This window comes from Mirounga angustirostris, unplaced genomic scaffold (genome assembly GCF_029215605.1).
Source record: "Mirounga angustirostris isolate CCGP_5_RB_7025 unplaced genomic scaffold, mMirAng1.0.hap1 SCAF_6, whole genome shotgun sequence".
In the NCBI taxonomy this organism is placed as follows: Eukaryota; Metazoa; Chordata; class Mammalia; order Carnivora; family Phocidae; genus Mirounga; species Mirounga angustirostris.
Genome location: NW_026991714.1, coordinates 127,917,544 through 127,932,050, shown reverse-complemented (window position 1 = coordinate 127,932,050; position 14,507 = coordinate 127,917,544). Strand labels below are relative to the sequence as shown.

The window sequence follows — 14,507 nt, the reverse complement described above, 5'->3', positions numbered from 1 at the left end:
CTTACTATTGCCACTAGAGGGAGAAATGTCTTAACACAAAGCAACGGCAGATAGGGAATGGGTTTTCTTGAGCAATTATCAGAACAAAGCTCCCCTGGCTGTGTGTACCTTCTAATTACTCAATACAATTAAAATGACTAACCTAAAACAAATAGAAAAAAAAAAAAACTTGCCTAGCTAATATCAGGGACTTCATTAAACCTTTTCCCCTCATCAATCAAATCAGAAAGAAGGGAATGCCATCATATACAAACATTATAGAGCTATTAAAGGAAATAAATTCAGTGAGTTTCTTCTTTTTTTTTTCTAAAGGAAGAAAAGAAGTGGCTCTCTTGAAAAAAGAAATGTCGTGGTATTTACCCATCCGGATGCTGCCTGAAAACAAATTGTCCTCCAAAGAGCAGAAATACAGTATGTTTTCTCTCAGTTCACTGGCTTATGAATGACTTTTTGTTGTTGTTGTTGTTTTGTTAATACACACTATAATGTCATTTTCTGTGTCAGTGATGTGCTTTTTCCTCCTATTCATCCAACTGTATAAAGGAGCTATGCCAATCAGACCTCCATGCTTATATGGGGCTGTTTAAGTTCTTCACGGCTGTTTTTTATGGATCTACTCTAAGGTAATATTTAGAACAACATAGGAATTTAGGGGCATGGTGGTAGGAAAGGAAAACATCTACTTTTTCCTTCTAAAAGGCTTATGTAGTTCCCTTTATAAGGCCCAGTCATTAACAGAAGATGACAACAGAGTCATTTTTCTTTCAGCTGACAATTGTGACATTTTTCCAGCAGCGTGCAAGGTGTTGAAAACCTGGCAGCTGTTACCTCCTGGGATGAAGATACTTTTTTATCCTCCCTTGACAGTTTAACTCAGTGGGTCAGCACCTTTAAAGACTGCAAAGTATCCTTGAAGAGGATGGAAGCTTGAATTACGGCTCCCTCCCTAATCAATGTAAACCCTCACTGCAGGTGAAGTCTCCATCTATAGAGGTGCACGGGGGAGGAAAATGTAATGCCCTGAGCCAGATGGTTTTTATCTTGTTTTTAAAGAATAAAGGAACAAGCTAACAAGGGAGACAGCTACTTTGTTAGCTTCTTGGCCTCTCTCATGGCTTTGCATCCCCAGGGTTCCAGCTACACAAGAGAAAGAATACAGAAAAACGTAAACACTTAAAGAAATATAACTAGAGGGCTGGCATCATGCTGCTTTCAAAGAGTTGAGAGAGCTCTACTCAATGCTTTATTTATCACTGCCCACGTTCTCAGGATGGTAAGTGGACACATAGACAAAGGGAATGGGGGATGGGGGAAGGATTAGACAGAGGTCACAATTTACTCAATTACAGAGAAAGGCAGGGCTGACAGATCCTATTAGCACCAATGTGAAGGAAAGAAGGAGTTGCATGTTGTAAGGCTACATTTTCAAAAAGTAATGAGTACTTTCCTGTATCCTCCCAGGCCTTTGCCCTTGTTTGCAGATATGAATAAAAGCTCTGAAAACAGTTGCTATGGTTTCCTTGGCTTCACATTTTAGGAACAAAAAGTAGAAAGAAAATTGTAGCTGCTGTGTACATTCTTTAAACAAAAGTTCACACTTTACTTAATGCGCAGAGGTAAGATGATTATTCCCAAATTCAGAGACTTAAAAGGATACATTGCTTCTCTTTCCCCACCAACTCTCCTGCCTTCTGATATTGGAAATGAAATGGAAAGACAGGTATACAAGATGGCTTGGTGACACAGGGCGTAGTGTCTCCTGACTTTCTCCTTCAATATTTTCGTTTTCTGCTAACGTCTTTGTCAGGTTTTGGAATTATGGTTATGGTGCCCTCATAATACAGTCAGGAAATGTTCTTTCCTTCTCTATTTTCTGAGTTTGTACAAGAGTAAGTTATTTATTCCTTAAATATTTGATAGAATTGACCAGCGAAACCATTTGGGGGCCTTTTGATAATGTGATTTCTTTAATAGACATCAGGCTATTCAAATTTATTTCACCTCGCATTGGTTTCAGAAAAGCTGTATTTTTCAAGGAATTTGTCCATTTCATCTAAGTTGCCAAAACTGTGGTTTAAAGTTGTTCATAATATCCTCTCATTATCCTTTAAATGTCTGTAAGAATTGTAGTGATGACCCTTCATTCAGCTCCTCCAATGATTAAATAACTCAAAGTTACCACACAGTGGTTATAGTCTATCATCACCTGTGAACTTAAGAACAATATACGTAAACTATAAAATCAGTTTAAAACAATACTAAACTTGTTAACTGAGTGTTTTAAAATCAACAGTGAAAGAGTTCCTGAAATCCCATTAGAAATACCTGCAAAAGAATTTCAAGGGATTGGCCTACATGATGCAAATCCTACTTACATCAACACTAGGTAAAACACTAGGCAGCCTTGACATCTTTTTATCTGTACAACTTGACTAAAGTAGGGGGGTGGGTGGGGAGCAAATGGCACTTCATTATTGTCATGCAACAGGGAAAAGAGGGAGTTTAAACAGCTTATATATTATGTCCTACATTTAAAAAATCAGCAGTGGGGTAATCAAGTTCAGGGCAATCTTGGACAGCTGCCCTGTGACCCGCTTCTATTGACCCCTGCTATTCATCACTCTTCCCTAAGATTGAGAGGGCAAGCTCCTAGGGAGTGACCACCACAATAGACAGACACAAGCCAACAGTAATCTGGTTCGAGCAAAAAACCAGATGGCACTGCAATAAATTTACAAATCTGCATTCATGGGGCTGTTAAAACACCCAGAAGCTAAAAGATTCAGAGGGCCCCAGGAGGATCTCCTACTTCCCTGTTTCTAAAGGCCATTTCTCTTTCCAAGAACACTGAGTTCATGCTCTTCATAAAGAGAATAGAGATAAAGCCCTTTACAAAAGAGAGGAGGGGAAAAAGCCTCATGACCTAATTAATCTCCAGAGCTTGGATCTCAACACTGAATGACAGATACTAGAAAAATCATTTTGGAGCATTAGGAGGAAAGACAAAAACAAAACCAAAATGGTTGTTATATTAAAGTGGAGAGGGTGAAGTGAATCTGCTAAAAAGCAATGAAAAAGCCACAGCATATCTCTTTCAAATACTGCACACAACTGATCTTGCAAGTAGAAAATGATTCAATAATGTTTGCATTTATTTTTAAAATGAATCAGATTAGTCCCATGTGTGACCTGCTGGTCCATCTGTATGTGCTGGACTTAATAGGCACGATTCTCTCTCTTGCTTCAGTTTGAAGTATGAGAGAGATAAATTTAGTTTAATTTTCAACAGATCAGCCTATCCATTTTCCAAATGGACCATCTGGATCAGCCTATTAAAATTAATTTATAACTTTGCAGAGTGAAAATTCGTTTGTTAGCTTAAATAAAGTTGCCAAAACTTTTTGTCGCGTCATTGTTTTCTGACAGTTGTTTCTGTATAGTGGGCAGAGTCTTTCCACATCTAAATTTATCTTACTCAATACTGTTCTATTTATTTAGATTTATATATCAGGTGTTTGTCTCCAAATAGTTAAAGTTGTAACTATGCAGTTTCAATTATTAATCATTCAGGTTTTTTATAAAAGCTTCCTGAATGGATTCAGTTCTATTTACTAAACAATTATTTTTATCAAAAAGGAAAAGTGCCCATCCCCAAATTTTTACCATATAGTAAATAAAAAATGAGTATATCACAGCGTCAAGTACTTTTTCCCTATAATAACACTGTTATATGAACTGGAATCAGAAGGCAGAAGTAGAAATGCTTGAGCAACATTGAGATCTGGGTTTTAAATCACTGACGAGCTAATAAGCAAGTCATTCAACCTCCCTCAGTCTCCATTTTCTTCATCTATAATCGGAAGCCCTATCTTCCAACTTTGTAGGGTGATTGTGAGGATGGAATGAAACAAATAGCAGGTTTGTGGTGGGCACTAAACAAATATTAGACCTCTTTTTTTTTTCCTAAGAATGCTGTAAGTGTAAGTAAATTGAAATTATTTTGGCTACTGCTGGTGCTCATCTTATCCAAAAGTGAAGAGGTGGTATACCTATTCTCTGGCAACACTGTAAGAACTTGTTTTTGTTGCTAGTGGGAGACAGAAGATGTTAGAGGTTGCTGAAGGCAGTGAAAAGAGCAAAATTTTTAAGCAAATGTTTTTGGACATTTTAATTTTTAAAAAGAGAGCACCATGGAATTAACTTTCAAAGTAAAATGTGTTACCTTTGGGGAGTGGCGTACAGTGAGGAAAAAAATTTTTTTAACGTTATCATCAATAATGGCCTTTACTTTTAGAAAAGGCAAACAAATACTGCTCAGACTAAAAGGAGCTACCTTCACTAGAGGCTGATCCCTTCTGATTGTTAATTTTTAAAAAATGTATTAAGAATCTCACAAGGAAAATAAGATTTAAAGCCAACTATTCTACTATTTGCACTTAAGCATTTCAAGTTATTTTTCCTGAACAAGAAAACTTTTCTTTGATGTTGTTTTCACTAAACGTAAGCAATCGACCTGTCCTGTACTTGTACACCTAGGATATTTTTAAATGACTGGGAAAACAATGTTACCGGATTGAAATTGATGGCTATAGCCACCTCAACTTCAGAGTACTTTTAATTTAAGCTCCAGTGCTTATCGAATGGCAAATTGAGGGTTTCCTGTCTTTTGTTTTGTTGTTGGTAGTTTTTTATTTTAAGACAGACTGAATTTCATACCTGTCTAAGTGAATTCTTCTCTGGTATTATCTTCCTAGGGGGTTCGCCATTATTACAGTCTTCTCTCTCTGAGGAATTCTGTGAAAGAAAGTAAGCTTTAATTCAGTTCTCATTATCTTCAATCTTATTCTGTGGGAGTAAACTGAATTACATTTCTAATTCTGTAAGCTAGAATACCATGTATATTTCTGCATTTATTCATTTGAAGATTTATATACATACAGACATACACTTATGTAGAGGAAAACATATGCCCATGTATATAAATAAATGTAAGTAGGGACCTAGGTGGAAAGTATTTCATCTGTATTTAAGCACTGCCCAGCAGATCACAGTCATCAGAAATCTGGTTTATTGCTCTTTGAAAACGCAGGTTGACACTGGACACAAGAAAGCTCCAGTTTATACTTAGCTGGCAGTAACTTAAACCATGATTATTACCTTCTCTTTTAAATAATTAGTTTTAAACTATAGTAAATGTTTGGTCACTAGAAATTCTCAAAGTCTGGATCCTAAAATAAATAGTTCTTTCTCTTCTTCCTCTTCTCAGATTTGATTTTCTTTTATTAAAAATAACATAGTACTTAGTTCAAAACAACATCATTTCATCAATGGTTTAAAATTAGAGTCCATTCTTGCCACTATCACCTCAAACGGCAGCTAGAAGACCATAAATGTCAATGGGATTTTTTAAATACTTAAGAAAAGGGGAAAAAACAACAATCCACTTGAAAGCGACTTCAGAATTCTAAATATCAACAGAGTAATAAAATAGCAACCCATGGGATGGGAGAAAATATTTGCAAATTACGTATCTGATGGAGGATTAATATCCAGAATATATAGGGGTGCCTGGGTGGCTCAGTTGGTTAAGCAGCTGACTCTTGATTTCAGCTTAGGTCATGATTTTGGGGTCCTGGGAGGAGTTCCACATTGGGCTCTGCGCTCAGCAGGGAGTCTGCTTTAGGATTCTCTTTCTCCCCCTCCCTTTGCCCCTCCCCTCCAATTCATGTGCGCACGCGTGCACACTCTCTCTAAAATAACCTTTTTTTTTTTAAATCCAGAATATAGAGAGGTTGTAAAACTAAACAAACAAAAAACCCCAAGCAAACCAATTCAAAAATGCACAAAGGACTTGGATAGACATTTTTCTAAAGAAGATACACAAATGGCCAACAAGCACATGAAAAGATGTTCAACATCACTAATCATTTCAGGAATGTAAATCAGAACTACACAGAGACACCACATCACATTCATTAAGAAGGCTCTATCAAAAACAGACAAAAACTAAAATATATATTGGCAAGGATGTTGAGAAATTGGAACTATTATGCACTGTTAGTGGGAATATAAAAGGATACAGCTGCTGTGGAAAACAGTATGGTGGTTCCTCAAAAATTAAAAACAGGATTATCATATGATCCAACAATTCCACTTCTGGATATATACTCAAAAGAACTGAAAGCAGAATCTCAAGAGACAATTTGTACACCTGTGTTCAGAGCAGCATTAACCACAATAGCTAAAACATGGAAGCAACCCAAGTGTCCAGTGACTGATGGAGGGATAAATAAAATGTGGTGTAATACATCAATGGAACAGTATTCAGCCTTAAAAAGTAAGGAAATTCTGGTACATACTACAACATGGATGAACCTTGAGGACATTATGCTAAGTGAAATAAGCCAGTCACAAAAAGATAATTACTATATCAATCCACTTATATGAGATACTTAAAAGTAGTCAAAATCATACAGAAAGCAGAATGGTGGTTGCCAGGGGCTGGGAGAAGTAGGGGAATGGGGAATTATTGTTTAATGGGTATAGAGTTTCAGTTTTACAAGATGGAAAGTTATGGAAACGGACAGGGGTGATGGCTGCAAAATATTATGAGTATATTTAATACCACTGAACCGTACACTTAAAAAATGGTTAAGATGATAAATTTTATGTTATATGTACTTTTAAATGCTAAAATTAAGTGTTTTATGTAATACAAACTTAAGTCAGTACTGAATTATAAACTTAAAACTTGCAAGTAACTATTCCCCAGACCATGAAGTTCCACCCTCCTTTAAATAAAATATCATTTATAATCCAAACTGGTTTAATTCAATGTAAAGTCCTATATTTCAACATTAATTATGTTTTGTTAAAATGTCATCATAATAAACTTGGAAGCCTATTTTGGTAGAAGTTTGTAATAGTGAAGTTGTTATAAATCACTTTTACTCTATAGGTGACTGGGGTGAAACAAAATTGATGGTAAACTATGTACTAAATTACATAGTAAAAATAGTAACGTGAATGTAATAGAATGAGCAGCATCTAGTCCATATCCACAATTTTCTTCCTCCTGACCCTCTATTTTATCTGATTTAGATGAGGAGCTGTTGAGTGGTTATCACTAAATTTCTGTTGTTACCTTAAAATAGAGGTAGGGACATTAACAAGTTATGATATCAGGAGCAAGGAGTAAGGTACCCTTCTAACAGTGAAGAGGAGAGCCAGAAAGCCGGCAAAAAAGCAAATAGGAGATGAATAGTTCACAGTCTTGAGGGTGGAGGGAAATGATGAAACACCCTTGTATAACTAAGTGGTCACCTCAGCGGTTCTCAAAGCCTGTGTGTTCTCCAACATCACCCAGGAGAGCTCAGCAGCACAGTTATCCCTCTTATCTTTATCATGATGCATCCCAATAAGCAATGTTCATTAACTGTCTGGGTCATCAAACTAAATCATATCCAGTAACTTCTATTTAAGGGTAACCACTTGATAAAAGCAAGACTCATGCCACAAATTAGTGGGTTAAAGTTAAACAAGTAACAGGATAGTTACATAATCTTAAAATACGGCTCCATGAGATATTTAATAATTACAAAAGGAAAAACAATAACCTCACAGTAGAGACATATGGTAGACACCACCTTAACATTATGTGCCTCTTAGGCGCCTGGGTGGCTCAGTTGGTTAAGGGACTGCCTTTGGCTCAAGTCATGATCCCGGGATCCTGGGATCAAGCCCCGCATCGGGCTCCCTGCTCAGTGGGGAGTCTGCTTCTCCCTCTACCCTTCCCCCTGCTTGTGATCACTTTTTTTTTCTCTCTCTCTCTCAAATAAAATCTTAAAATAAAAAAAAAACAAATAAAACATTATGTGCCTCTTGATATGATGTACGAGAAGAACACATTATTACTTTTGAGGTAGCCTTGCCCAAAACACATAATCTCAATCTGATCATAAGAAAACATTAGACTAACCCAAATTGAAGGATAGTCTAAAAAATTACTAGTCTGTACTTAACAAATAATGTCAGCGTCATGAAATACAAAGAAAGACTAAGGATCTGTTTCAGGTGAAAGGAAACTAAAGAGACATGACAACTGAATGCAACCTGTGATCTGAGATTATTTTGGGGGGTTAAAGCAAAATCGATGGTAAACTTCTCTATACAGAATTATATACTGAAAAACAGTGATCTGCACCTAACAAGATGAGTAGTGCCTCTCTAGCCCATACCCACAATTTTCTTGCTCCTGATCCTCAATTTCATTTGATTTTGACAGGTAACTATTGGGTGGGCATCATGACATAATGGTATAAAGGACATTATTGGAACAAATGGGAAAATCTGAATAAGTTCTATAGATGATCTAGTAACACTGTATCGATGTTAATTTCCTGATTGTTTCCCCACTTTTAAAACTTATATATAGAAAAATTCACTTGTTTTGGTGTACAATTATATGAGTTTTGGCAAAAAGCATACAGTTATGTAACTACCACCATAATCAAGATGTAAAGCAGTTCATCATTTCCCAAATTCTCTTACACTGCCCCTTTACAGTCAACCCCTTTCCCTCATAATCACAGATTTTTTTCTCAATAATTTTCGTTTCCAAAATGTCATAAAATGGAATCATATAGTATATAATTTTTTAAGTCTTTTTCTACCTAGCTTAATACATTGGAGGTTCATTTGTGTTGTTGCATATATCAGTAGTCATTTCCTTTTTTTAAAAAAATCTTTTATTTACTTATTTTAAAGAGAGCAGTGTGCACAGGGGAAGGGAGACGGACAAACAGACTCCACACTGAGCCCAGAGCCCGACGTGGGGCTCAATCTCACAACCCTGAGATCATGACTTGGGCCAAAATCAAGAGTTGGATGCTTAACTGACTGAGCCACCCAGGCGCCCCAGTAGTCCTTTCCTTTTTATTGCCAAGTAGTATCACTATATAGATGTACCACCATTTGTTTATACATTCAATTTCCTCATTTCGATAATTTGTACTATGGTTATTTAAAAGAATGTCCTTGTTTTTAGGAAACGTAGAATGAAACACTTACGTTGGTAAAAGGACATTATGTCTGTAACTTGCAAATGGTTCAGAAAAAAATAAGTAAATGGATGTGAGCATATATATGTACGTATAAATAGAGCAAATGTGGTAACATGTTATCATACAGAGAATTTGTGTGAAGAGTATAAGGGGATTCTTTGCACTATTCTTTCAACAGTTCTGTAAATCTGAAATCATGTAAAAATAAAAATTAACAAGTAAAATAGATGAAACCTAGAAGAAAATATCTTAAAAAATGGAAAAATAGAAGTCAGATAAATGAAAAATAAATTTTGGGGGAAAATTCCCTTGAATATAAATAATAAAAGTTATATTCTACTACTTAACCCTGAGCCAATTAGAAAAACCTGACTGCTTCAAACAACTCATTTGTAACACTCAGATTGAACATTTCATTATAGTAAGTACATCTGCAGAATGTATTTGTAGTCCTGGAGTAACAATATGATATAAATAGTAGCTTCATATTAAAATATTTCTGAAAAAGATACTACATAATTTGTTACCTTTCACATTCATGCAAATATTTCTCTCTTCGCCCAGCATTTACTAGTTTAGAATTAAAAGAGGCAGACTAAAAGTCTGGCTGACAACTTTGAATTGTAACTTCAAACTGGAAGCATTTGGGTGTAACACCTATAGACATAGTAACAGACGTTTGGATAGGAAAAAGTCAGTAAAGTGAAATAATGCTGAAGCTTGTGCATTAGATCTCAGGGATGTATTTTGGATAAAATGTTTCCAGAAGTAACCTGGGGGTGAATAAAAAAGACAAAGAAATCACCTCAAAGAAAGTTATTTAGATGATAAATTTAAATAAACTGTCTCAAAATCAACATATCCAAGTTTAAAGCACTCTTTTACCATTCTTACCCATCCTAGGCCACCTCCTTCCCTCCCAACTTTTCTTTCCATCCCAAACTTAAATCCTCAGCAGATTTTTATTCATCCTCCCCCCCCCCACCTTTTTTTCTTGGAATGTATCTAACCAATTTTCCTTTCAGTCATCTATTTTAAGAGATCTAACCCTGGGTTTGTATTTCCATAACGTCTACTCTAGTCTTGACCACCAACACCTATTACGAGTGCTATTACTACTGAGATAGGCTTCTGATACCCTTGCCTAAATCCGTATCTGAGCCATTCTATACACTACTGTCAGAACCATGTTCTAAAAAGACATTTACCTCACCCTACCCCACACCCTGCCCAAAACCCTTTTATAGCTCTCTGTCACCTACAGGATTAAGTCCAAACTTCTTAGTATAGCAACCACAATCTGGCTGTTTTACCTTTCCATCAGTCTCTGGAACCACTTACATGACATTATTTTATCATTCTCCAACGTATGAAAAGCGCTCTCTTATCCCTGTGCTTTTGCTAATTCTATTCCCTCAATGTGTAATAGACTCCTTTCCTGGGGCACCTGAGTGGCTCAGTCAGTTAAGCATCCGGACTCTTGGTTTCGGCTCAGGTGGTGATCTCAGGGTCCTGAGACTGGGCCCCCATGAGACTGGGCCCCACGTCAGGTTCCATGCTCAGAGGGGAGTCTGCTTAAGATTCTCTCTCTCTCCCTCTGCCCCTCCCCCTGCTTGCTCGTTCTCTCTAATAAATAAATAAATTTTTTTTAAGATTTTATTTATTTATTTGAGAGAGAGAGAATGAGAGAGAGCAAGCACATGAGATGGCGGAGGGTCAGAGGGAGAAGCAGACTCCCCGCCGAGCAGGGAGCCCGATGCGGGACTCGATCCAGGGACTCCAGGATCATGACCTGAGCCGAAGGCAGTCACTTAACCAACTGAGCCACCCAGGTGCCCTAAATAAATAAATCTTAAAAAAAAAAAAAAAATAGACTCCATTCCTGATCTCTTCATCATTACAATCCTGATTCAAAAGTCAACTAAAATGATACCTTCTCTGAGAAGCCTATGCATATCCGTTCTTCTCCCTACTCTCGCCCCCACTAACCCCAAGTTGGAACTGATTACTCTGAATTAGCACTTTATTTCTATTTTGGCACTTATGCTTTATATCTCCCTTTATTGTATCTCTCTATGAACAAGCTTCCCACTCCTACCCCACACTATAAAATTCTTTCTGGGCGGGGCCAGTTTCTTTTTCATCTTCATTTTCCAATGGCTCAGCAAAAGTTTGAGAACATAATTACGGAGTTTTTAAGTGTTTGTTCGACTGAATGCTATTGCCAGATTAATCTTTCTTAAATACCACTAATGTCATGGTGGTCTTTCTCCCTCAAAAACTTTTTGTGACCCTTTCTTTCTATGAAATCATATATGAAGTTCTAGGTCTGGACTCCAAGACCTTCCAGAATTTTCTGCTGTATTACATCAAGTTATTTCCATCAGCAAACATTTTCTGCCCTAGTTTAAGCAAGTCTCTTCATAGTCTTATAAACATGTGACATAATCTCAACATTTTCAGGCTGGAAGGACCCTTAATTTTAGTGTCATTCCCTCAACAATTATAAAAACACAAGAAAAAAATCTAATCTATTCAAGTCCCACCCATTCTTGAAATGAATTTCAAATGTCATATTCTCTAAGAAACCATACAACTATTCCATCTTTCTCTACTGGAAATTCCTTAACATTATCTTGGCCCACACAATTTAGCACTTAATTGGATAAATGTTTGCATGTTACTCTCAACTACCCAGTAACATTGAAAGCTTTTTGGGTGAAGTCTTTGTGGCTCCCTCTACTTTGCAACACATTACATAATATATGGATAAGTGCTCAATAAATAATTGAAGCCCTATACTCACACTGTCCAGCTAGCTTTAAAAAAGGTTTTCAAAGCAGAAAACCTTCAAAGTGATAACCCAACTACAGTCCTACTATCTTATCACTTATCATGCCAGTATGACAACTTAAGAGTTAGTAAGCTCCTGCTCCAAACAGAGTTTTTGCAAATAATGTTTTAATGAAACTCAGCCACCTCCACTCATTTGCCTTTTATCTATGGCAACCTGCATATTACAACGGCAAAGGTGAGTAATCATGACAGAGATTCTATGGCCCACAAAGCCTCAAATGTTTATTGTCTGGTCCTTTACAGTTAAAGTTTGCCAACCCTTGATTAAGAAAGAAAAGTTCTTCTGTAGATAAGCAAAGCATCCCTGATTCTTCAGAGCTGGGTTTTTTGGTTTTTTGTTTGTTTGTTTTAGTGTCTAAAACAAGAAGTAGACAGATTTTGATGATAGCACACAGCAGGTTTATGGCTAGGGCAATATTCTCCATGACCTAGTAAGTGGCTTATTTACTGTTTTCAGTTATCTATTTGAACACACAACTCCTGATGACATGGATAATCAAGAGTTGATTATATAATCAAATGAAAAACTAAACTAATTTACACAGTGATGAAAAGTCAAGCCACTCATAATGACTTATCATAATCTTTGAATAAGCATCTTGCTCAAGGTTGGATAGTGCCACAGAGCCTGAGCCTGTCTGAATAGCCATCTGTTATAAACAAAACAGTCAGCTCCAACACTAGAAGTAACATTTTCCACCGATACTACATTCCTCACTGAGAAAATTCAAAGGATTCTGGAACCAGGAAAGTTATATTAATGAAGTGGGTAAGTTGTGGTGAATTATAACTCTTGACTTTGAACACATTTAAAAAATGGAGTCATTTGATCATCATCATGTAGAATGACAACCACATGAAGAAAAAAAAAATCTAGAGACCAATTTCTAATAGTTGCAAACATCATACAGTAGGCATGACTGGTAAATTAGTAATTGAATTAATCTTTTTTCCATTAAGTTATTATATCATTTGAAGCTAATTATAGCCTCCAAATACATATGATTTGCAATTCTCAAAAATAGGAATAATTATTCTTTTACAAGGTTAAAGGTAATTTAACTACATGGATAAAAATAATTTAAACTCTTCAGTGAAAGATGACATAAATAAAACACTCTGTGTGTCTAAACAAATTCTAATTAATCCTTCTAGGATACAATGGGAACAAACATAGGTCATTTAAGTTCAGAAGCTGACTGAAGAATCCTATTCAAGGACCAGTTTTAGGGAGGACCTGAAGTGTCCTCATAAGATAATATTCTCTGGCATGTTTTCATGCACACTGCTTCTCTAGCACGTTTATCATTTGACATACTCGATTAAACCACAACCACATCAAAGCCTCCCTATCCTGCTAAACTTCAACAAGATCTACCAGTTAAAGCTTTCAAGAAGTGGTATTTTCTAGCAATCTACCAATCCAAGCACAGTGCTAGAAACCAGATGTAAGGGAAAGCACTCTCAGACAACCAAACACACAGGACTTCCATTAGTACTGCCTTACGTTCTAGGACAGAAGTAAAACAAAAAACGAACACCAACTAGATTTTTTTCTCCTGCTACACTGTCCGACACTAATTATAAAACATTACAGATGCAGCCTTTCTCAAAATGCAAAGGGACTGTGTGTATTTGCAAAGAGCAACTATTTTTTATGCTTCCAAATTCTTAATCCTGTTTGGAGCTGTCAGTGGGGGTTAATGGAAGCCTTGGATAGGAGAATTCCAATCTGGTTGGCAGATGGATAGGTTGGTTATAGCTGCATAACTATGTCTTGCCTGCAGGCACAATTCAGAACACTGTTAAAGCAATATAAAGTCTCTGTCAAGCTGAACCATTTGGATCAGTAGCAAGGAGAAATAATAATAAAAAAGAAGTTCATTTCTGGGCCTTGTGCATTTATGCTAGTATGCAGAAACTGATTAATTGTCATAGTGTGCTGGTCTTCTATACTTCAGATTTCTACTTCTGGAGTAGATTTTGCATGCTAATATAATCATTCTCCCTCTTGAGACATTAGCAAATAATCAAATGAAAAACAGGATCATAATTTACTGAGATTCGAGCAATTCTCTATGCAAATTTGACTTGTTATTGCTGCTGCCTCGTTAATCTGAATGCCTTTGACAAACTCCTTTGATTTATGAACTCGTGACAACTCCAATGTGTATATATTTTGCTAGATTGACATTATCATTAAGAGTGGGTGGACTGAGCTCACATGAATGGCTGATTTTATTCGCTGGTGTCTGCTGCTCAACAGCTGAGCATCTCCTCCTCACAAAGCCCCTGAGCGTCAGGCTCTTCCCATCTTCCCATCCATTCATCATCTCGATGTTAATTGGCCCAGGCTTTAAGCAAATTTTCAACACGATTTAAAGGCACGATGACACTGATTACTGACCCTCTGCCATACGGTGCCTATTGATTAACCTGACAGAGATGATGAGCTTGAGGGAAACTAGGTGTGTGGGGACCTCAGGGGGAAAAATATATTGTCTATGCAGGCAAACACTTGTCATTACCTCACAAGCCAGAATTTGCACTGCACACATTCTTAAAACACACTACTGCTTTAACACCTAC

The 14,507-nt window shown here is 36.7% G+C and overlaps 1 protein-coding gene across 9 annotated transcripts in view; it reads right to left on the bottom strand.

The window, feature by feature from the left end:
* The window catches only part of BTRC (beta-transducin repeat containing E3 ubiquitin protein ligase), a 188,744-nt gene that overhangs the window by 81,912 nt on the left and 92,325 nt on the right, over positions 1 to 14,507 (bottom strand). For 7 of the 9 annotated variants that reach the window (XR_010412555.1, XR_010412554.1, XM_054508347.2 and 4 more), the window contains one exon: positions 4,717 to 4,794. The exons of the other annotated variants lie outside the window; for them this stretch is intronic. Coding sequence is in view for 5 of the 7 variants with exons in the window: in XM_054508347.2 (XP_054364322.1) it covers positions 4,717 to 4,794 (78 nt within the window). In the remaining 2 variants the exon portion in view is untranslated. The remainder of the gene's footprint in view (positions 1 to 4,716; positions 4,795 to 14,507) is intronic. 9 annotated transcript variants of the gene reach the window in all.